The following is a 22,176-nucleotide window of genomic DNA, read 5'->3' as shown; positions in this document are numbered from 1 at the left end:
AACTTTAGATTATTTTTCATGAGCAGTTCAGCTGATCCCTTCATGCTTCTGCCTGAAGGAGCTGAACGTGGACAACGAAGCAGAGGTAGACATGGATGGTTAATGTGAATTCCATTTCTCACTTCCTCCGAATAGATGAGGAATGCATTATTCATGACTCCAAGGGGACAGCAACTTGTCTTTAGTAAATTCATCCACCTCCTCTCATCCTCAAGTTATCTTCCAACTTTCTCTTTGTAAGCCGCAGTTCTGCAAAAAAGTTCTGACGCAGCATGAAATTAATCAGAGCCTCTCTATTAAAATAAGTCACACTCTCGTTTTACAGTCACTGACTAATCTGCTTTTTCAAACATTAGGCAGCTTTCAGAGTGGCTTAATTCTCGACAAAACAAAACGATGTCCTGACTGAAACGGCTCCCCTGATAACGATCACCCGGACAGTGCAAACAAATAAGAACCACCAACTGTTAAACGACTGCTTTCTCCTGTGCAACACAGCCAACACTCATCCAATTAAGGGTGTTGGCTGGAGTTCTTCAAACTTGCAGAATTTAACATACAGATATCAGTGATGTAGCACTTCTGTCCTAGATAATGATTCGAGCTGCAGCAGGTGGAAATCTGGAGGAAGTGACTGAAAAAAGGACAAAATACAAACAATATTTTGGTTTGTAACTTTCAGGCTACCATTGAGTAAAGTTAACGGAAAAACGGTACAGAGGAAGAGAAAGTATCATCTGAGGGTTTACAGTTAAAACCCATGAAGGAGTGTGAGAGACACCTGGCGGGAAAAGGAGAGGCAGAAGCAAGTGATGTGGATTAGCAGTGCTTGGCAACACCTGATGTCATCCAGGACATGTTCCTGTATAATATTGTCTCTGCTGCACAGAAATTGAGTAGTTAGCATATCGTGACAGTCGGGTCATATGGCGACAGTCTTCAGTCAGAGGCCGACAGACTCTTCGTCACGACTCCGAAGAAACTTGGATGGTATGAACATTTAATTTCATTTTGGGAGAACCAGAGCAATTTTGAACTTGAAAAACAAAGAAAAAGCTGTGAAAAAGTATGCGAATAATTTGGTTGACACAATGCTGCCTTGTGTAAATAAGCAACTAACGTTATAGTTCAGAATAAGATTTATTACAGAAGTTCTATTTCTATTCTTCTATAAGACATAGGATTACCAGGTAAGCCTTTTCTCACAGAGATCATCTTGTACTTCATTCTCAACATTTTCCGTTTGTTATAAAACGGATAAAAATCAACCTTTTTACCAGGCCAAACTTCATAAGTTTGGTAAGTTGTGTAAATACAACAAATTAGGTGTTCCATTTTAAAGTTTTCAGATTTCAACTGGAGGTTTCTCACCCACAAAGCTCTCATATTCTAATGTCAATTAAAAAAAACAAAACAAAACAAAAAAAAAATAAACAGTTTATTTGATCTTTTGTAGATTTATGTTATAAACAAACAGCACAGTGCAGCCTCCTTTACTGAACATTTTGCTGCAACATCTAAAACATAAAATACAGAAAACGGCAGTGTTATCAGACTGCACGCTAATAATAGTTAGCAGTGCCGCTGTCCTGCAACCTTGAGACACATCTCTGCCCCAGCACACCCGAATCTAATCAATGGGTAATGACAAGGCATTTACAAAAATTGCTGACATGCCGAAGAGGCGATTCAGCCTTTTGATTCAGGTGTTTAGGAGCAGAGAGGCATCAAAACGTTGCCGACCACTGATTAGCCCGATGTCTGGGCCTGCTGTGATTGACAATGCAGCTAATAGCTCAAAATTTCCTTTACATTTTTGAAATGGCAGATGTAAGCCCAGAGAGGACATTTTATGGACATCCGGGCGTCCGTTAAGGAAAAGTGCCTGCGTGAGAGTGAAATGAGAACGATGGGTTTGTGGGTATTGTATCTGCAGTCATAGAGGCAGAGTGAGAGCTCGCCTCACCAGGTCATCAGTCAATACAAGGCCAGCAGTGTGTAAAAGCCAAACAGAACTTACCTGATGTAATAGTCATTCCTGATAAGCAATAGGTGCTGAAGGATTGACAGAAAGTAGGTCTCCGAGGCGGTGTCTTTCACCATATTTGACAGGAGATGGTACACTTCATTCATATCAGTGAGGGAGCAAGGTTAAGGGAAAAACAACTTTTTTTTTTCTTAAATCAGATAGCTATAAAAGCATCCATTCTGACAAACGTATTCAACTCCGGTGAACATTTAAAGGTTATTACAGTTTGTTTTCATTAGAAGCGTTTATGTTTTTATTTTTTTTTATTTTTTTGTAGATTGCAGCTCAGCTTCTCTGACAGGCATCATCGCACAAAAGTCAACAGAGATATAATTTCTCTTTTCCGCTGTCTCTCAGGGGAGCTGTGACAGAGTAAACTGCTAAGTTGAGAAGGGGGGACTGGCATTGAAGAAGGCTCCCACAGGTTCACCTGTCACTCCAGACCTTTCAAGACATACAAAACTAATTACATGAAAAAGTCGCACAACGCTTCACTTTTCTACACCAACTAAATCTCGAGGATCTGATCTTTTGCAGGGTAGATGCATATGTGAGGCTAAACCTTTATATTGAAACTGGCACGCACGCAGAAGAAAAAATGTCAGGCGATTAAATTTGCAAAAGCTATTGATTGTGTGTCTTAGCTTTGCTTTGCTTTTAAAGGAGAATCCAGTGACGGCTTGACATCTGAAGCAGCCGGTAAATCTAACGGGCCTTTTAATGCTTTAAGTTTAAGCCTAATGAACATTACATCCTGATTGAAAGCATTTGTTTTGATCCTTCACTGCTACTCATACAGCTGTATTGTATAAAGTGGAGAGAACATTTAGAAGAAAGGCTACCTTCAAATGTTTACATTTCCCCAGATATCAACAGCAAGAAAATCGAAACCTGAGCACAATTAGGTGTTCAGGGTTGAACCAAATGATAAAAAAACAAAACAAAAAATAAATAAATAAATCTACTTAACTTATGTCTAAAAGGTGGATCCAAGTCAGCAAGCAGACAAATTTTGATTTGCAATAATTTCATAAAAAGAGAGGTGGATTATCCAACCAGAATTATGCCAGGTCCTAATCATCTTGCTAAGTGACATTTTCTGTTACTAGGGTTGGGCAGGTTTTATTATCAATGATCAAGCTTCGTTCATATAAATGAATCAAAGCCTCAAATAATGACGACAGTCATGCTCATGATGGGTGTATGTACACTTCTGAGTGAAGACGATTAAAATCTAAACGCAAATCGTAGCTCTTCACAATCTGCATTAAAACATTTAAACCCACAGTGTCGTCAACCGCCACAGAAAACACAGACGCCGGAGAAACGTGTTCGTGATCTATGGGTTGCTCCGCTTGCCAGATCCCTCACTGCGTTTGGAAAAGATCAATGCTTTTAAATGCTGTTTCACCGCTCTCCAAATCAATGTTAACAGTGTCTGTAATTAAAATGCTTTAAATATATATATATTTTTTTTCTTCTTTTAGAAACAGAGGGGGGAACTAAAGCTCTTCTGAAGTATCGTTTCTCTCCTCTGCACTACCTGGGAGAATTACCAGCCCTGGGAGATTCAATTATAACCTCACCACAGCTGCATTTCAGAAGACGGGGGGGTGGGGAGGGAAGGAGCTCACCCTGGGAGAGAGCCGAGGTTCGTTCATCTATCACTAACCTTCGGACGTAACCCTGCTGTAAAACGCTGAGCTCCTCCATGCCCCCCCTCATCCACGCAATCGAAACTCTTTTCTCCTCACTCTCAGTTTCTCTCTCCGTCTCTTTACGCTCTCTCTCCAAATAATGAATAAACATGAGTGGCAGTCAAGTGTGATGTAGGCCAGTCAGTGGTGGGGTCAATCAATCACCATTCCACAGTTCATTAATATTTATTAGAGCCTGGAGTCATCTCCTCAGCACCTGGACCCAGAGCTGGACAGAGGAGACGAGTCTCTTCAGGTTAATATTTATGAAACCGCTGGGAGAAACAAGACACATGTGCAGAGCTCAGGTGGTAGAGGTTCTGCTGGTGTGTGTATGTGTGAAACGAGTGTGTGTGTGCGTGCTCCATGCAGACAAAAGGACAAAGGGTAACCTGGGTTTTCCAATCAGGGCCATACCTCACAGATCGATACCACATTGTCCTTGGAAACAAACATTGGGCCTTCTCATTTGTGAACCTGCTCAAGCACATCATTAATCCAGCTGCACCTCCCCACCTCCACCCGCCCATCTCCATGCACACATTCACAACTCCTCCTCCCCTCGCAAGTGTCACACCAAACTGTCACTCACGGTGGCACTTTTACGCCCTTACAAGAGCTGTGGAAGAAAATGGTAGCAGGAACGAACATCTACATAATGTCAGAGTCTGGTTCGTCTGCTCACAATGTCAGCTATTCATACATGGCCTGGGAGAAGATTTCTGAATTATTAAAGAGCTCTTCTCTCGGATGCCAGGAGAAGTTTGCCACTCAGGACTAAATTTGTGCTCCTCTTATTACTTACACGCCAGGATTTCAGAGCCAAAAGGTGGAGAAATGAGTAGTGCGTCTACAGGTGCATCTCAGAGAATTAGAATATAGTTGACAGGTTTTTTTTTTTTTGTATCATTATTATTTCAGGATTTTAATTCAAAAAGTGAAACGTGAGGCATATATTTTAAGACATTGTGATGGTTATGACTTTCATCTAATGAAAAATCTCAAATTTAGCTTGTCAGAAATGAGAAAAGACCAAGGAAAACATTGTGTTCTGGTCTGTATACCCAGAGTCCATTTTCCAAGTAAACTAATGGAAAGTGTAGTGGAAGGAAAAAATATGGTAGAAGCAGCAATAAAAATGTCAGCTTCTTGAAACATAATGAAAATGCTTGGTTAAGGGTTCTTTTGCATGAATTGTTGAAGCTGTGAGCCTGAGGGACTGTTGAAGTGATAATGGAGCCCAGGTTACTTTAATATTCCCATTCAGCTTGTCGGCTTTAAGTGTCTAATCTTTCACTTGAAAATACGGCATAGAAATACTAAAAAGGTTAGAGTCAGCACAGTGATACCATGGTCATTAAACTGGATTGTCGGTACTTTTGGCATTGTGGGTAAGGTGTAACGTCTTTCTAGTATGTATTTTAGCACACTGTTTCCTTCCACTAAACTTTCTGTCGATATGCTTTAATACAGCACTTCTTTTTTTGAACTGAATCATGGCCGTAACATAAGAGTTGTGCATTAAAAGACCCTTTAATTAATACTAATTTATTTCAATTGCTCTGAAAACTGAACTGTTACTAAATGTAAGCCAGTAATCAAAGCCAGTAAACCACTGATGTCTCATGAATCCATCATGCAGTATGAGTTTCCCTTTTTGAATTGAATTATTGAAATAAATTACCTTGTTAAGATGCTAGAAATATTAAATTCATACTTTGTTTCTTGTGTTTCATGAATGTCTTTCACAATTAAAGGCCAACAAAAAAGACAAAAAACAAACTAAAGAGAAGAGGGAAAGGACTGAAGGAGAAGAGCAAATAAAGGAGCAAAGAGGTCAAAGGTTAAGATGACTAGGTTATTTACCGAGTATACCTGTCTGGGGATAGAGCGGCATATTGTGCTTTGACTCATCTAATCCTCCTCTAATGAACAGAGCCATGGGGAGGATTTAGTCTGCAAAGCTGGACCAAAACCAACGAAACACACCGGCACACGGCTAGTTCTGCAGGAATATACATCAATCCTCCATGTGGCAACGCAAAAGACCAAAGGATATTCCATCTCAGCACGGATGTCGTCCAGGCGATGGGAGAGTTCGATGGCGTCTTCATCTTTGTTCTCGTTGAACACCTTCAGCTGAATGTCCAGCTCCTCTGTCTTTTTTATCTCCTGGAAATTAGTGGAAATGTTAAGAGTCAAAAGTGTTTTTTATACAGTGTAATATAAAACACACGGCTAATGTAGCTATTATATTATCTTTCACCTAAAATGCCTTGCAAAAGTATTTACACCTCACTGAAAGTCTTCACATTCTGTCACGTTGCAACTGAAAACCACAAAGGCGCATTTTGGGATATCGTCTTTTGGTGATGGCAGGATCATACTGTGGGAAAGCCTTTGAATGGTGCCAAATACAGAAATCCTAAACATAGCCGAGTGGTTAAGATGAAAGCATAATAATGTTTGAATGGCCCAGTCAAAGTCCAGACCTAAATCATATGCAATCAATATATGTATACAGATTATTTTCATCAAATCAGACCAAAATTGAGCTAATTTGCACAAATCTGCAGCTGTTTTTCATTGAAAACTGGCTCTACAAATCATTTGATACAAATATTGCAATCCTCCGGTCTTGTCGTGTTTTATCACAAAACTTCCAATTAAATATGCTGAAGTTTGTGGATATAGCGTGACAGAATGTGAAAAACTTTTGCAATAGCAGTCTTGGAATAAAAAAAAAAAAAGAAAACTAAGATAGCATCGACCCTCTCGCCAACAGCTCCAGACAGAACCAATTCCTGCACACCTGTACCAGCCACAAGGGGACACAGAGTTGCTCTTTACCACTTCCCTATGAATCATCAGCAGTGGGGTTTATGCGCTGAGACACAGCCAAATGTAACCCAATTTCTGTAGGTATCAATCACCTTGCACACTGTTGGGGTGCACCATCTGTCTCCAGCAACCAACACTGGTTTGCAGGGAGATGCACAATGACACACAAAAGTAAAGGAGGGAGAAGAAGAAGGGAGGCAAACACAGGCGGCCAAGGACTATCAGAACAAAACAAATTGCGCTTTCTTTTTCGGCGGGCTTCACCGTTTCTTGGCCAACAGACACACACCTTCCTGAGCATAACTCATAATTAGATGAAGGAGTGTCACGCTGAATGTGGGCAATAAAAGTGGCAAATGTGGGATTCGTAAACGACTGTACACAGAGGCTCTTTCATATCAGGGGGCAGAAATGGAGATAATTAAAGTAATGACCGTAAAAATCAACAGGAGCAGCTGGGATGACTTATTAACAACTGGCTCCGTGACACGTTCACCCCACTTGCAACAAATGAGAGTTTGAGCGATGAGCCGGAGCTCGCTCGCCTTCGGCTCGTGTGAAGCCGTGTACGGTGAGGTTGCCGATAATGACGGCGCGGTGCAGAGGTGCGAGCTCCGCGCCGCGCTCTCCGCAAGCCCTTGCTACCATTAATCACACCAATTGTTTTGAAGCTTTCCTGTGCAGTCACTCCCACTTTTTTCTTCCCAAAAATCATTAAAGAAAAATAATTAAATCTAGTTCAATTACATTTAACATTCAAAATGCACATCAGTGAGTGGATTTTGCCAAAAGGCAAAAGCAGGAAAAAGACTTGCTTCATCGAAGCAAAGTAATAAATAATTGGTTTGATGAGGTAAAGTTTAGCCGAACTGACTTAAACTTCTTCATCGATCTCGTTTGGCAGATGAAGAATACGCTGAATATTTAGGTCACTTCATTCCTCTTCAATAAAGTCAGGACTGATCTAAGTCTGACTGCCAGTTGTTCTACGTCGACTCACAGGAAGGATCTTCTTTAAGCCGCATCTGAGGAACTCGTTGCGTAGATGTATCCGGAAGTCCAGGTCGTCAGGCGAAGTGACCAGGGCGTTGATCAGCTGCATACAGGCGACCTGGAGAAAGTAAAAATAATAAAACAATAAACATATGAGCAAAACAGAACCTGAAAGTTTGGCTTTCCAGGCTGAATTGCAGATTTTTACGGTTTTTTTTTTTTCCTTCTCTTTTTAGAGACTAAACCGGATGAAAGAGAAAAGCCACTGAATATTCTTTGACAGAGGTAGTAGTTTTAAATTAAACTGTAAAAAAACAAATCACAAGAATATCCCTATGTGCATCACATCACTTGTGACCTTTATGTGATCTATATTGAATATTAAGAAAGTGAATGCTGTTGTCAGATGTGCTGATAAACAGGAAACAGGAGCAAAGAATGATTTTATGAGCATCTGATCCCAGATCAAAATTGGAATTGGTCCATTTCAGATCTCTTTCCAATTGACTGGTGCATGTCTAAATATATCAAGCACAAAAAGTAAGAACACTTGGTGTTTAGTCAGTTATTACTTGGCAGCAAATCCCCATACCGTTGGAAAGCCTGTTTGTTTCTCTTTGAATAGTAATTATTTGTAAGAATAATGCATTTGCAGGCTGAGCAGCAAAGTTAAACGTGTGACTTGTTAAATCTTCTCTGCCAACACCCAACGGATTAATCTACTATTGACTACAGTTTTGTGTCATTTATTATATGGGATTAATGGAGTTTGAAGAAACAATGTATATTTGGCCATTTAACTTTAATTCCTTCATTTAAAAAACAAAAAAAACAAAAAAACAACAACAGAGCCTTCAGTAGAACAACATAACATCGCGAGACTAGGAATGACCTCGTTGGCTGCACACTTCTATGTGATAGGCAGCATTTCTCACAATTTAGGCAGCTGTAGTGGGCACACTTCTACTAATCTGCTAGGGTTCTAATAAAAGAGCTGATTTTTTTTTTTTTTTTAAGTTTATTCAACTATTTTATGAACAGTTAAATAAACTTCAAAATTTGCGGTAAAGTTTTGGTTAACTTCATGTAGTTATCCGCTTATATTCGTGTTCTTATTTTGAAGTGGGCGAAGACTTTTCCTCAGCAGGTCTGTTTCCTCTTCTCACATTCTACAAATGAGTTATACAGAAAATTACAACACATAAACAAAAAGGGGTGGCAACTAAACAAATGCATGCAGAAATTCACAAACATGAATTGGTTCTTGTCTGTAATCTTCATATTCTTCAGCTACGAAGGTGATACTGCTTAATGGTGTGCTTTGTTAGTCAGTACTTGCTTCACTATTGCTCTTCAGAGCCTTGACTGCAGCACTGAGGACAAAAGTAAAGAAAGAATCAGGTAAAATGAGGAACACAGTCCAGTTCTGTGAGGCTATTGACCAGACGTGCATTATTAATGGATTTATTGGAAGAAGAAAGAGTGAAAAAAAGAGTTTGTGTGCATGGTGAGAGGGTGGATGGATGAGTGTGGGTTAGGAGGAGGAAATAGCAGATGAAATATAATGAGAAGTAAGGTGTTTCTAGGGAGCAAGCCACAGATGAGGCACTTTTCCTTTGACAGACAATCGATAAAAGGCTGAAGGATTCCCATGGACAAAATCGGAAATGCTGACTTCTTAAACCTTGACCCTACACTCAATGTTGTTATGTGTTATTAATCAGAGTCACAGCTGAGCTGATTCTTTGGGGCTGTCATGTCCGTTTTTTGGACTTAAAACCTTGTATTCTGCTGCTGCTTCCTCTCACTGTCAGTTTGAGCACCTCTGGGCCAAAATCTGTCTTAGTGTGAAGAACTGGATGAGGAAAACAAGAATAACTGATGAAGCTATAGAAAGAATATACTCGGATATGGTCAAGCTTTTCATGGAAAAATTAAAGACTTCTCCGGACTGAACTTTCTAAAGTTCACAGTCCTTTGAGTTAGACTTAAAATACGAATGTCATAACACATTATACATTTATGGGAAACATTTCTACAGCAGACAGGGTTTAAATTTGTAATCTGCAAAAAGAAGAAAGTTAAGGCTAGGATGGAGGGAGGAAGAAAATTACTGGTTGCAAAACATCTCCAAACAATAGGGAAGAGAAAGAAGTCTGGAAATACAAATGCTTTCCATTCTCCTGTTTGATTTTTCTATACAAAAATACTGTTGGACACCTTTTCCATATTACATAGAAATAGAATAACAGAGTAGAAAGACTTTTTTATTTAAACATCTAAATTTCTAGGATAGTCTATATGTTGCTTTGCTTTTTTCACTTGATGCAAATTTTGTTTTTTAACCTTTAAATTGAATTTGCCGCATTTTTGTAGATTTCCCTACTTAGTTTGTTTTTACAATTTCACCATGAACTCCCCATGGTAGTTCTGCTTGCATGATACTTAGAACCACCACCAAAAAAACGTCCCTGCTGTTTCAGCACATCTCAAAAGTTATCAGTTAAAATGTTAGGTGAAAAAATTACACCTTCAGATCATTTTAAAACCGTTGCCGGCTTTCATGTGACACTTGCCCTCTATAATTTGACCTGAAAAGCTAAACAACAGTATAAAAACGTAAAGGTGAAATAAATTGGTAACCCTTGAACAAACTCTTTGCTGAACCACCTTTCAGTGTTGTTTGAGTTAAATCCATCACTATATTTGGATCTGGGTATATTTGCCTATTGTACCCTACAGAAATGATCTTTGTCATAAATATGTATATAAAAATATTTATATAGGAAAACATTTTGATCCTTTGTTGCCTCTCTGTAAATTAACAGTTTAGTTAAAGGATGTAAATCTCAGCAACAAGGCAGCTTAAAGTGGTTTATATGATAAAAACATAACACACTGAATACATCTAAAAAGAAACAATACATTAGAGTAGCAGGATAAAGGAAAGTAGTGGAAAGTCACAATCCAGACTAAAACTAATCTATTTTCCAGTTATTAATCAAAGGGAGCTCTAAGCAATGGGATGTTTGAAATGAATTGTTTTCTGGATGTTTGTTCCAGATTAGATGGGAATTGAATGCTGCTTCTTCATGTTTGGTTCTGGTTCTTTATGTGTCTCTGAAGGTTCTGGTCTGAGTGCATCACATCACTAGAATCAGCCGGATCAACCCGGATCACTAGTTTCACTCACGTAACCTAGTGTTTTTTTATTTTTATCAAAATCTGGGGAATTTTCAGTTTATTTGTTCATGATGTTACATTAAAAGTGACATAAAAATTTTAAGTCCTTGATTAGAAATCATAATTGTAATTAAACTACTAATAGCTGGAAAATGTAAGAAATTTGAAACGGGGAGTTCCCTTCCTGCTCAGCTGTAGCCTGAACTACACTAAAACACATTTTAATCACATTAGCCAAGTCTAGCTGTGCAGAACATCACGGCCTTTGGATTTAAAGTCTATTAATTTCCCCAAAACCCCTGTATCAGCAAAGCATTTTAATTTACTCCACAATTAGCAGAGCTTCATTTCATTAATGGCAAAAATTAAAGGAAAAACAACAGGCTACTAATAAAAGAATATCTTGTTTCTCCTCCGCCGCCCGCCTCATCAATTTCTTTCATGACTTTTTTTTCATGACTTCTCATGCCCTGCAGCTAATCTAATTCCTTAAGTAATTCCTTGCTCTGGACTCTTAAGGACAAAAAAAAAGAGCTTTGAGTGGTGTTGTTGTTGCTGTTAGATAGTTGTTTTCCTGTTTCTAAAGAACACTGGTGAAAATGAGGAGAGGTACGCTGCTCTGCTGGCCTCTCACAGAGTCCTCCGAGATTCAACTTGACAGCAACATAGAAAAAAGCAAGAGGAAGTATTTGTGGGTTGTGAGAAAAAAAAAAGAAGAAAAAGATGAGCAGAAACAGCGAGAGGAAGGGGAAATATGACAAAAAAAGAAAGACAAACTCAATATCTTTCTTTAACTTCATCTTTTTTATGGGTTTGCTAAAAGAGAGGAGCCATTCAGTGGAGGTGCTCAATGAGGCAGGTGTTTTCTTTTAACAAAGAAGTGGCAATGGAGCATTGAGTTGATTATAATAGCCCCCTGATCACATCTTGTCATGTCCTAGGGGGAGCTTGATGTGGACGAGTCGACATGAAGACAGAAGCAATGAAAGATGTGGTAATACAGCCGAGGTGGAGGTATAAATGGACCAAACACAGCACAGAGTGGCAAAACTGTCAATTTGAGTCATGTCTGCTCCCATTAGGATCTTGAAGAAATGACACGTTCTGTACACTGGGCCCGCTCTGCGTCCACCGTGCATAACATAAACCAGGAGTTTTCCTACAATACTTCTTTTAATCTCAGTTTTGGGTTTCCAATCAATTATTTTCCACTGCATCACATCACAGCAGAGCAGTGTTGAGGTATTTGGATCATCGCGCTGCTTGTTGTTTTTGTTTGTGCTGTGTGCGTGCCTAATTACTCACCTGCAGCTGCTGGGCCTCGTGGTTCTCCAGTCCCTCCACAATTGGAGCAAATCTCTCTTTATTGTTCCTCTCTGCAGCAATCGTCATGGCAGCCAGAATCTTATCCAGGCTGGGGAAAAAGCAAGCAAACAAACAGTTTTAAAACCTCTAACGACAGGACATTTCTTCACAATTTAAAGCTCAAACAAAACCGGTCTCTTCTCGTGTGTTGGTCAGTGCAGCTGATTGTTTTTTTCACTCATGTTAAATCCCATTTGGACTCGATCTCGCTGTTGTTAAGGGAAGCTTGAACAAAACGATAGGCTTTTGCTGCAAATGCGGCCTATTAAAGCGTTTGTAATAAATGTATTTGGTAATATGAAAGCAAAGCTATTTGAAAGGTCCAAGTAAATTTGTGTTCAAAAGGGCTCAAGGCAGCTCATTTTAGATTACTTAATCATTTAAGACTAAACTGAGAACATGTTCGTTGTCACAAACACACACTAAACCAGAAGTAAACTAATGTCCTTTCAGCAATTCTCTGAATGTTCAGATAAAATTCACATCCATATTAGGTAAATAATGAGCCAGAAAAATTGGCATAAATGGTTTTGAGAAACATCTTCCCCTTGGTTTTCCAGAAAAGAAAACTGAGGCGATGCCCCAGGTTCCTACAAAAGTATTCATACCCTTTGAACTTTGCACATTTTGTGCTGTTACAAATTTCACTGATTTGAAGCAGATTCAATGAGAAACAACGATCTGCAGTACTTGATGCCATGCAGAGGAGGTCATTTGGTCATGTGAATCAGGAATGCTGGAATAGAGACATGTCTAATACGTGCAGGGAAGTGGGAACCACTGGGTTAGCTAATCGAATGATATTATTTCTTGAAGATGTTTTGCCTTTGATCTAAACTGTCAGATCGCTGTCTGTCTGTCTTCAAACAAATTTTCCTTGTTCTTGAGATGTAAATACACTACAGACCTTGACAGGATAATTTTACTCTTCTACTCTTATAATGTACAAGAATATTATGCTTGGAAAAAAAGCAGTATTAGTTTCTCAGATACCGAATCCCCATATGGAATGACAATGTTCTTCTTCTTTCCTCCTTCGGTGGACAGAGTTGAGTTTTCTTGAAATTCTGGATGCCTCAACATAGGTCCAGTCAGGGGTACCCACAGGGTTGAAGTGATTTCTTAGTTTGTGTTCCTTGTCATCAATAATTCAAAGGATTAATTTGACAGAAAGGTGTGTCTCCAAAGATTTGTCTCAGGGTGCTAAATACAAACCTACAGGAGTTGAAAAATGTTACTGCTCCCCAAAAGAAAAGAGCATTTTGTCTTTCAGCCAAAATGTACAAAACAATACGTTCAAATTCCAGGTTGTAACATGCTAAAATGTGACAAAGTTCAAAAGGTATGAAGACTTTTGCAATGCACGTCTTTAATCAAACATACCAGACACAGTTGCTGTTGCATCCTCCACTACCTTTGAGATTAGCAGACATCATGTCTGACCAATAGGACCGCATGTGCAGAGTAAGGCTTACATGGAGATAAATGGAAGAACCCTGTGATAGACATTACAAAGTCACTGAAAACATGACGAGCTGCATACTGAGCAGCTTTAAAGCCAGTTCAGACGTAGCTACAAAACAGGCGAGATAGATCTGCTTAACTTGTCGTGTTCTCTTTTGATGCTGTCAGCCAAAAACGGTGCCTAACATGAGTCAGATTCTCAGCACCAGTTGGCAGAGAAGTTTCGGAGAAGAAGGAAAAGAAAAAAGAAAAAAGACGACACCTCAGCTCCTTCGGCTGTCACTTCCACAAGATCCGGACATTTTATAGCACGGATATCATCGTGGCAAAGATCTTGTTGTTCAACCTATTTTTAAATTATCTGAGTGACTGGTGTGAGTGAATAAAGTATCATGAGACACAGAGAGGTACATACCACCACTATAAGATTAGAAGAGCAGTGATGCATGTGTGTTTATACCCCACCTATGTGGTGACTGAACTGAACACAACTAATTTACTCATTAACCGCATCAGCGCACTGATTAATGACTCGAGCGCATCTACCTGCGAAAGTTGTTGTAAGTTGAACACAAGTTCACTTGAGTTGTGATCTGTAATATGTCAACATTTTGCTCACTTCAGCAGATAACTTCTTTATCTTGGTTGGCCTGAGAAACCTTGATTTTGTGTTGTTAAACTCCTACAGACTGAAATTCAGAGGAACTGTCCATTATGTAGCAATGTTCATTCTTGTACAATTCTTTATTATTATTTCCTTTAAGAGACATTCTTAGCGTGACTGCAACATTTGGGGATAAAGTCACTGAAACATGACCTGATGCTAGTTAGGAGAGGAGACTGACACAAAGCTCTGGCACCTTAGCTTTGAATTAGCTAGGCAATCTTAGCCATTTTTATTCAGGTTTGTAAGAACATTAAAATATCTGTAGTTGGATCTAAAAGACAAAAGTTTGAGACCGCCTCTTTAATAAACCTGAACCTTTAATGAACCTTTAATAAATATGAAGTTAACACTCAAGTCTCAATTGATAGATTGTAAATTGATCTCACTGTACACAACATCAATATTGCAAAGTATATTAGTTAATTATGCAAGTACTCCTCATTCAGGCTTTTTATGCGCGTAATAGATTCAGTGATTCTAGAGCTGCAGAAAATGTTATTAACTGCATTGCCAAGCAGCAAAGTTGTTTCAAAGCCAAATCAACACACATTGGTTTGGCTTTGGAACAACAACAACAACATCATCATTAAGTTTTTGTTCCCAGAGGAACAAAAACTTTGAAGAAGTTTAGGACTTTTCAGTCATTTTGTTTTAGAATTAAAACAGAAAAATAAATAAAGAATTTGGAGAAATAAAACGGTTTTGCTGAGCACAGGGAAAGGTTGGGAATTAAATAGATGTACATAAGTTGGCAAAGGCCAAACTGAAAATGCTGAACATCCTGTTGGAACAGCAACATGATCTACTTTGTCTTAAACTATATTTCATAAAAATATGATGAATAAAAGAGAATTGGATCATTTTGGGGATTGTTAATTTAGTCCACAATGTTCAGGTGATGAACTATGGTTAAGGCTTATGTTGCATGAACCAAACTTAGAACTAGGTTCTTGTTCAGGGTGAACTTGTACAGCTCCAACGTCACAGAACAGAAAGGTTCAGACATAATGGGAGGAAAAACAGTTATAATAGCAACAACACTGCAATTAAGATTCTGTCACTTTCACTGTTACCATCAGACCTGAATCTAACCAGTCAAGATTCTGTCCCATATTTTTGCCCTGAACAATGAAAACAAAAGAAAAATGTTTAGTGATGTTAAATTCAGAGATTTATGTCTAAATAACCTTAATTTGTTGATTTTAAGACTGAGGAAACTGTAAATAAATTCCCAATAGGTTGACCAATTAACTAAAAATCAAGCAAATTGTGTTTTATTTTAGATCACAAACTCAGAAAATAATTGCTACGTGCGACACTAAAATGTCCTTCACTGTCCTAAGCCAAAGTTTGAAAGCTTTACATATTGTAGAAGTTCATGATATTTAATTTTTGAAACCAGCAACTGTGAAGACAAAGTTAAACTCTCTGGAATTAAAAAAAAACAAAAAAAAAAAAAAAACTAATTTATTCTCTGCAACATGAAACCTGTTCTGGAAATTGTTTAGTCAGCATGAAAATGACGAGCTCAGAGCTCCATTTCAGATGGTCAGAAATGTAGGACGCATTTGCTAAACTCAGCTGTTTTCTTAACGGAAAATGTGGGTTTGTTTACTTCCTTGACTACATAAAGACTTGACTTTGAGCTGTTGTTATTCTAGTCCGGCCCAGTGGGAAACAACAAACGCTCGCATAACTCCAATTTAAAGGCTGTCAAGCAAGTCGTGTCCACAGTAAACGGACAATGCTGCACCAAACAGTGTGGTTTTTGCACTGGGGTTATCTGTAGATATATGATGATTCACAGTGGATAAACACAGCATGGATATTAACAGTGGTGTGTAATCTCTCTAAAACATATAAATAAACTTAGAGGAAAAGAACAGCGACAGCAGTATTTTCCATCCTTTCTGTTCAATATTAGAGGTGTAAGCAGAGTAAAGATGCACAATGACTTCCTATTTTTGTCCTCAGCACAGATTTCAAACAGTTTGGCTCAGCTTACACACCAGCTAAGATTTACTGAAAAATGATATGGCAACACAAGCAATTAAAGGGCTGTACCACTAAAATATATCCTGCTGTTTAGACAAAGTGCATCCCTTACTGTCAGACTACAACAGAAAGCACTAAACCACACACACGTATTGATTTGACCAGCCTGGAATTAGTTCTTTAACAATTAATATAGATTTACTTTTAAAAGGATGCATACTCAAAGCTTATTCGTTCTTTAAGAAAGGAAAAAGAAAGGCTTTGAAGAATGCCCATCAGCAGAGCGGTGGTGAAAACACATGATTTTGCAGGTAGACAAATGGAGCGTAATAACCTAAAACACACAACCGAACAGCACGAATCCTCGCTCCTGCACGAAAACACAAATAGTCGCTTTATATTAGTAATATATTAATTTAAAAGAGGCACATTTTAGCAACGCTTTTACAGGTTTTGAGCAATACCCACATAGTTTAAAGCCTGTTTTTATCATTTCCTTCTAAAGTTTGATGGGGATTTTTGTTTGTTTTCACACCTAAAAATAATGATGACAGTCTCTCATTAACCATAAAACTGACTATTTTATGCAGCAGGTATTATTCAACTTTATTAGAAAAGTTGTTTAAGATGTGTCATGTAGGTTTTGCAGCTCAAGACCAAAGCAAGACGAGCTCTGGCTTGTAGATGTTGATCATCCCTGGTATGGAGTTTCTCATACATTTTGGAATAAAGATGCTTAAATGATAGGGAAAAAAAGGACACCTTATGCAGGGCATTGTAGTGGAAACCACAAGTATATGCACTCACAAAAAATGAACAAAAGATTCTTGAGAAACTTATGTAACTAGTGCTCATTACAAAATAAACTAATACAATTTTCTAATAAAGTAGTGAAGCCTTTGAGAAGTTGGGGTCTCATCAGGCAGAATTTAAAAAAAAAAAGTGGAGCAACTGATTAAATAGGCTTTTAAATTCAGAAATGCTACCTTGGGCCACACACCATACACTATAAAAAAAAAAAAAAAATCAGAAAGGGCATTTTTTGTGCTGATGAAAAAGGGTCAAGCACCACCTAGTATCTATCTGTGAACTTCCCTGGAGTAAGGATATCTTCTAGCGGAGTCTCTCTAGACCATTCAAACTTATTAGACCCTGTATCAATGTACTTTTTAGTGCCTTTTTTTCCCTCTACACTGTAGATCGTCCAAGTCAGATTTTATTAACATCCTTTTATTAATGGAACTCTGCAGACCTACAAATAAAACCAATGCTTCTGACCTTTAAAACTGCGACAATCTCATTATCTGACAAGACTCTCTGTGGAGAAGAGTGGCTGGCTTCTGCCAGATTACTGAAAGAACTGATCAGATTCAGCACAATCAACTTACATGTTTTCTTCACCAATAATGCAGATAGCGGAGAGAATTTTGACGATCTCCGTCATCATGCTGGTCTGTTTGGGGTCGATTGCTCTTGCCAACAGCAACAAGCTCCGCTCGTCTCCCAGGATCCTTTGCAGTCCATACTGTAAAACACAGAAGAGATGAGCCAAGATAGAGAGCAGCTCCATTGGGTGTAAGTTAATGAGAGCATTTACATTCATGGAGAACTTTCACTTTGAGTAAAATATAAATTACACAAAAAGCTGTAATGTATGAAGTCATACTTAGACTTAATCTTCTTTTAAAGAGGTACACTTTAAGGCTGTGGGAGAAAACGGCAAGGATGATAAATTGATTTAATTCAGGACAGGACTGCAGGGACGAATACGTATAGTCTCCTGCACATTTTAGTCTCAGCACAATTGGAGGACTGGGTTCCGATGACCATGTGTGGGGGATTAGCTCCACAAGCAGCAATATCAATAGTGCATCTAACCTTGAAATGTGGGCCACTTCAAGAAAGGAGGAAGACTTTCCCAAAAAGGGGATAATTAAAAGTTCAGAAACTTTAAATGGTGAAATTAGCTCCACTTTACTGCTTCATTATCCCCAGCCGGTGAACAACAAGATGCAAATAAGGTTGGAAACCTTACCACCTGTGCTAATTTTACACATTTACCGAAGTTGCACAAACGTTTCTCCAGATTCAGCTTTGCAGAGCTCCATGTCCGCTGCATTCACCTCAAAATATGAAATGCTAAAGTCCACTGCAAACTAATGGTATATATTTTTTACAATAGGCGGACTTAAAATACGTAGTCAAATGAACAGGAAAGACAGAAAGACAAACAGAAAGAAAGACAAGAAGAGAAGGATGCAAGGATATAGTGAAGAAATGAAGGAAGGAAGGAATTCAAAGGAAACAGAGGACACAAAGGAAAGAAAGAAAGAAAGAAAGAACAAAAGAAAGAGAAACAAAGAAAGAAAGAAAGAAACAAAGAACGAAAGAAAAAGAAAGAAAGAGAAACAAAGGAACAAAGAAAGAAAGAGAAACAAAGGAACAAAGAAAGAAAGAGAAACAAAGAAACAAAGAAAGAAAGAAAGAAAGAATGAATGAAAGAATAAGTTAAGGGTATCTAATGTTAAGTCATACAAACCTTGTTGTTCATGAAAGCCTTTAAGCACTGGATTAGCTTATGCTGGATGCGTTTATCAATTTGCTCTTGCCTACAAAAAAAAAAAAGTAAAAAATTAGTAAGTTTTGATATGGCATCCTAGTTAGGGTCTGGTTTTAGATAATGACACAGAGGTTAGAAGGTGGACATGTGAACTTACTGCTTCTTGTCCAGAAGCTTCTCCAGATTTTCCAGAAGAAGGCCGAGACCTTCATGGCCAAAGTTGTTGACCCAACTAGAATAACAAAAAGAGAAAAGAGAAAAACATCAGACTAAATCAGTATTCAATCTTAATAGGTTCCCTGTTGAAGTTCACTTTATAAAGGTGGCTCCTTGGGTAAGATGCAGGTAGAACATTATAGCAATTTTCTAAAACCCACTTTAACCTTCAGAGGAGATCCAAAATAATCAGAGCTTCAAGTCTACATTGGAAGATGTATTTTGGATTATTATACCACTGAATTGTTGAAATTGTAAACAAGAGCTGTTTTTTTCTATATAAAGTAATCTGTTTGCTTTATAAAATGTAGAATTATGAAAACAGAAAAGACGGAACAAAGAAAGAAAAATCAAGCATTGTTCATCAAGACCCAGATCTCAGAAGCTTACTGAAAGCAGTAAGTTGCATGTTGGGAGAAAACTTCATAAAAAATATTTGCTCTCAAGGCATTTCATCTTATCTAGAAATCAGATTTAGACTTTTGAAAATCAAGTTAGAGAACCCTTGGACTACACTCTGCTTTTCCCCAGCTTTAACCTGGAACAATAACACATATAGTCAACCATGCCCTCTGCTTGACACTGAATATATTCTGCATCAGTCTGACGTTAAACTGCAACCATTTACACACAAATGAGCATCCATCCATCCTAACCAATGTTCTCGGCGCTAAGCAGTTTGCACCGAGGCCCGACGTGAGCAACTATTATACTGTGCCAAAAGATTAAGCAATGCAAGTAAGATAACACTGTAATCGATAATGGATCGAGAGAGATAATTGCCTATGAACTGCAGCGTATCAGGAGACGGCAAATGATCCAGTGCAGATGAGCCTGTTTGTCTAAGCCGGGAGCAGAGTCGAGAGGCGGCGTTGAGGAACAGAGTGGTCGCAGCCAGATTACGCCATTAGCTTCACTTGTTTTCGGGCCCTTAACTGTCAGTGACGCAAAATGCATGAAGCAATTTTCCAGCATTAACGGGGCATAAGTCAATGATTTATCCCGCCTTTTTGACAATGATTTGAAATAATAATGGTTTGAGTATTAAAGCCGTGTGTATTGACTCAGTGAGTCGTAAGAGGCCCTCAATTAGAGATGAGATGCATTTGCCTGAGGAAGCAAACAAATTCGAGGTGAGGTATTTCTTTAATCTGTGACTAAATAAGAACCAACCAGACTCCTTGTGCCACATTTCTCAGATTTGTCTTATAAGCAAGCGGAGTCAATTCATAAGCTGCCATCAAATTGTATCAGCTGATATCAAATTGTAATGAGATGTGCGTTCTTAAACGTAAAACAGTACAACATTCAGAAATTCCCTTATCAAAAGCATTTGACCCAGAGTTTTCTAATCTGATTGTTTCATTCAAGCGTGTGCTGTGCAAAATCTAACAGTTTTCAGGAGAAATGCTGACATGTAAAGCAGCCGGATGTGTTTGGGATACAAAAGTAAGACACCATTATTGAGAGCCTTTTAGACTGAGCGACAAATTCAACTGCATTGCAGCAAAAGCATGGTGGCAACTATGTGTTTTTGGGTGAAAAACAGAACGATCAGAGATTGTCCACTCAATTTTTCCCCTCCACCATAAGTCTTACTACAAGTTGCAACATAATATAGTTCCCCTCAAGGTTCTTAATGCACTAAATGTTTTGGGCCCTCTCTCCATCCCAGACAGCCCATCATTCTCTGTCCCCTCCTGCATGACTTCGGGTCATTTGTGGCCTGCCTTCTGCATTCCCCAAAAGTTTACAAAGAAGAAATGGCTATAAAAATACTAGATGGTGCACATACAGAGCTTGTCCTGAAGCTATGGAAGAAAAACATACCTCATTAAAGAAACTGTCCAAATCCACAATAAATCTCTACAAACACCAATAACTAGAATCTACATTTACAAAAAGATCCTGTTTACTGTCACATCAGAAGCTTCAGATTACCTTTGATCAATTTTTATTGTCCAGAACATCAAAGTAATGAACATTACTGCGTGACCCATAACCACTGAAAGAGATCAAATCCTTTCAGACCCAGATGTAATGTGACGGTGTACTCAATGATTACATTAACTTTGAGGAAGACGTATTCATATAATATTTATGGCTGTAATCCTCTGGTTAAGAACCACTGAAATGCATTACTTTCAATCATGTATAATCTCCAGGGAACATGAAAAATAAATATGTTCAAGAGAAGCAATTTTCTTTCAATTTTATTTTAGGTCATTTCTGCTCACTTAACTTGATTGCATTGTTATCCTTACTGGGATATGCACAAACAAGATATGCTTACGTCAAATGTCCATTATATTACAGATTTCTCAGAACATTTTCTGTTAATTTACAATATTGTAAAGCAGAGATGTGCTGCTATTCTATCTGAACTTATTTGTTTGCCTTGAGTGCATTATTCAGTCTGGACATCGCAAAGTTCATCACTGATATGACCTGCAAAGTGAGAACAAGTCGAAAATGTGCAAAGAAAATATTAGTACATGGCTCCACGGGGACCGAATCAGACTCTGTCCAACCTCATGTTTTGACTGATCACTTCTGTTGTGTTTTGGAAAGCTCGTCTCAGGATTGATTTCAGCATATAAACCACTTTTATCATTTTATGAGGGCTCAGTGAGCAGCTTTGTTCCTGAAAGCTTCGGAGCACGCACAATGTGCTTCATATTGCATTACAGAGCAGGCTATATAACTGTCCCTCGGTGGGTTTCAGGACCCGTTTGGTGCTACGAAATTTCTGTGCTATGCAACAAATGGATCTCAACTAAACAGCTTGAAACAAAGCTACACCGGTGTTAGCTTAGTGATTCTGTCAAACCTCAGTGTGGAGGAGGACCCATGAGTGGACTTTCTGACAGGAGGCAAGAAGGTGAAGAATAAACTAAACTTCTTTTTATCAACAAAAACAAATCACTGCAGGGCAGAACGATAAATATGCAGCCAACACTGCAAACCTAAACAAAAAGGGGCAAGCAGAGCAGATGTAGGATCACACTGACAAGGTGGAATTGCAAAGCAAATTGGGTTTCGGGCAGCACAATCACTAAGGGGGAGATAATGAATAACAGAGATCAGGTGAGGCGCAATAAGCAAAGGCCAGGTGTGTGACAAGAGCAAGTCTACAACAAAACAGGCTTTCTAAATAAAACTCAAA

General features: G+C 38.6%; 1 protein-coding gene across 1 annotated transcript in view; it reads right to left on the bottom strand.

Moving 5' to 3' along the window:
- Window positions 1–22,176, bottom strand: part of LOC103155363 (protein diaphanous homolog 2-like) — a gene marked incomplete at its 5' end in the record, with an annotated part of 266,071 nt that overhangs the window by 126,134 nt on the left and 117,761 nt on the right. The window contains 7 exons of the mRNA XM_007577025.2: window positions 2,021–2,137; window positions 5,786–5,898; window positions 7,568–7,678; window positions 12,049–12,157; window positions 17,623–17,759; window positions 18,774–18,843; window positions 18,952–19,026. Coding sequence (XP_007577087.2) covers window positions 2,021–2,137; window positions 5,786–5,898; window positions 7,568–7,678; window positions 12,049–12,157; window positions 17,623–17,759; window positions 18,774–18,843; window positions 18,952–19,026 — 732 coding nt within the window. The remainder of the gene's footprint in view (window positions 1–2,020; window positions 2,138–5,785; window positions 5,899–7,567; window positions 7,679–12,048; window positions 12,158–17,622; window positions 17,760–18,773; window positions 18,844–18,951; window positions 19,027–22,176) is intronic.

Source organism: Poecilia formosa, unplaced genomic scaffold (assembly GCF_000485575.1).
Source record: "Poecilia formosa unplaced genomic scaffold, Poecilia_formosa-5.1.2 Scaffold423, whole genome shotgun sequence".
Taxonomy (NCBI): domain Eukaryota; kingdom Metazoa; phylum Chordata; class Actinopteri; order Cyprinodontiformes; family Poeciliidae; genus Poecilia; species Poecilia formosa.
Note: the sequence above shows the minus strand (reverse complement) of the source record. Positions and strands in the feature narration are given on the sequence as shown.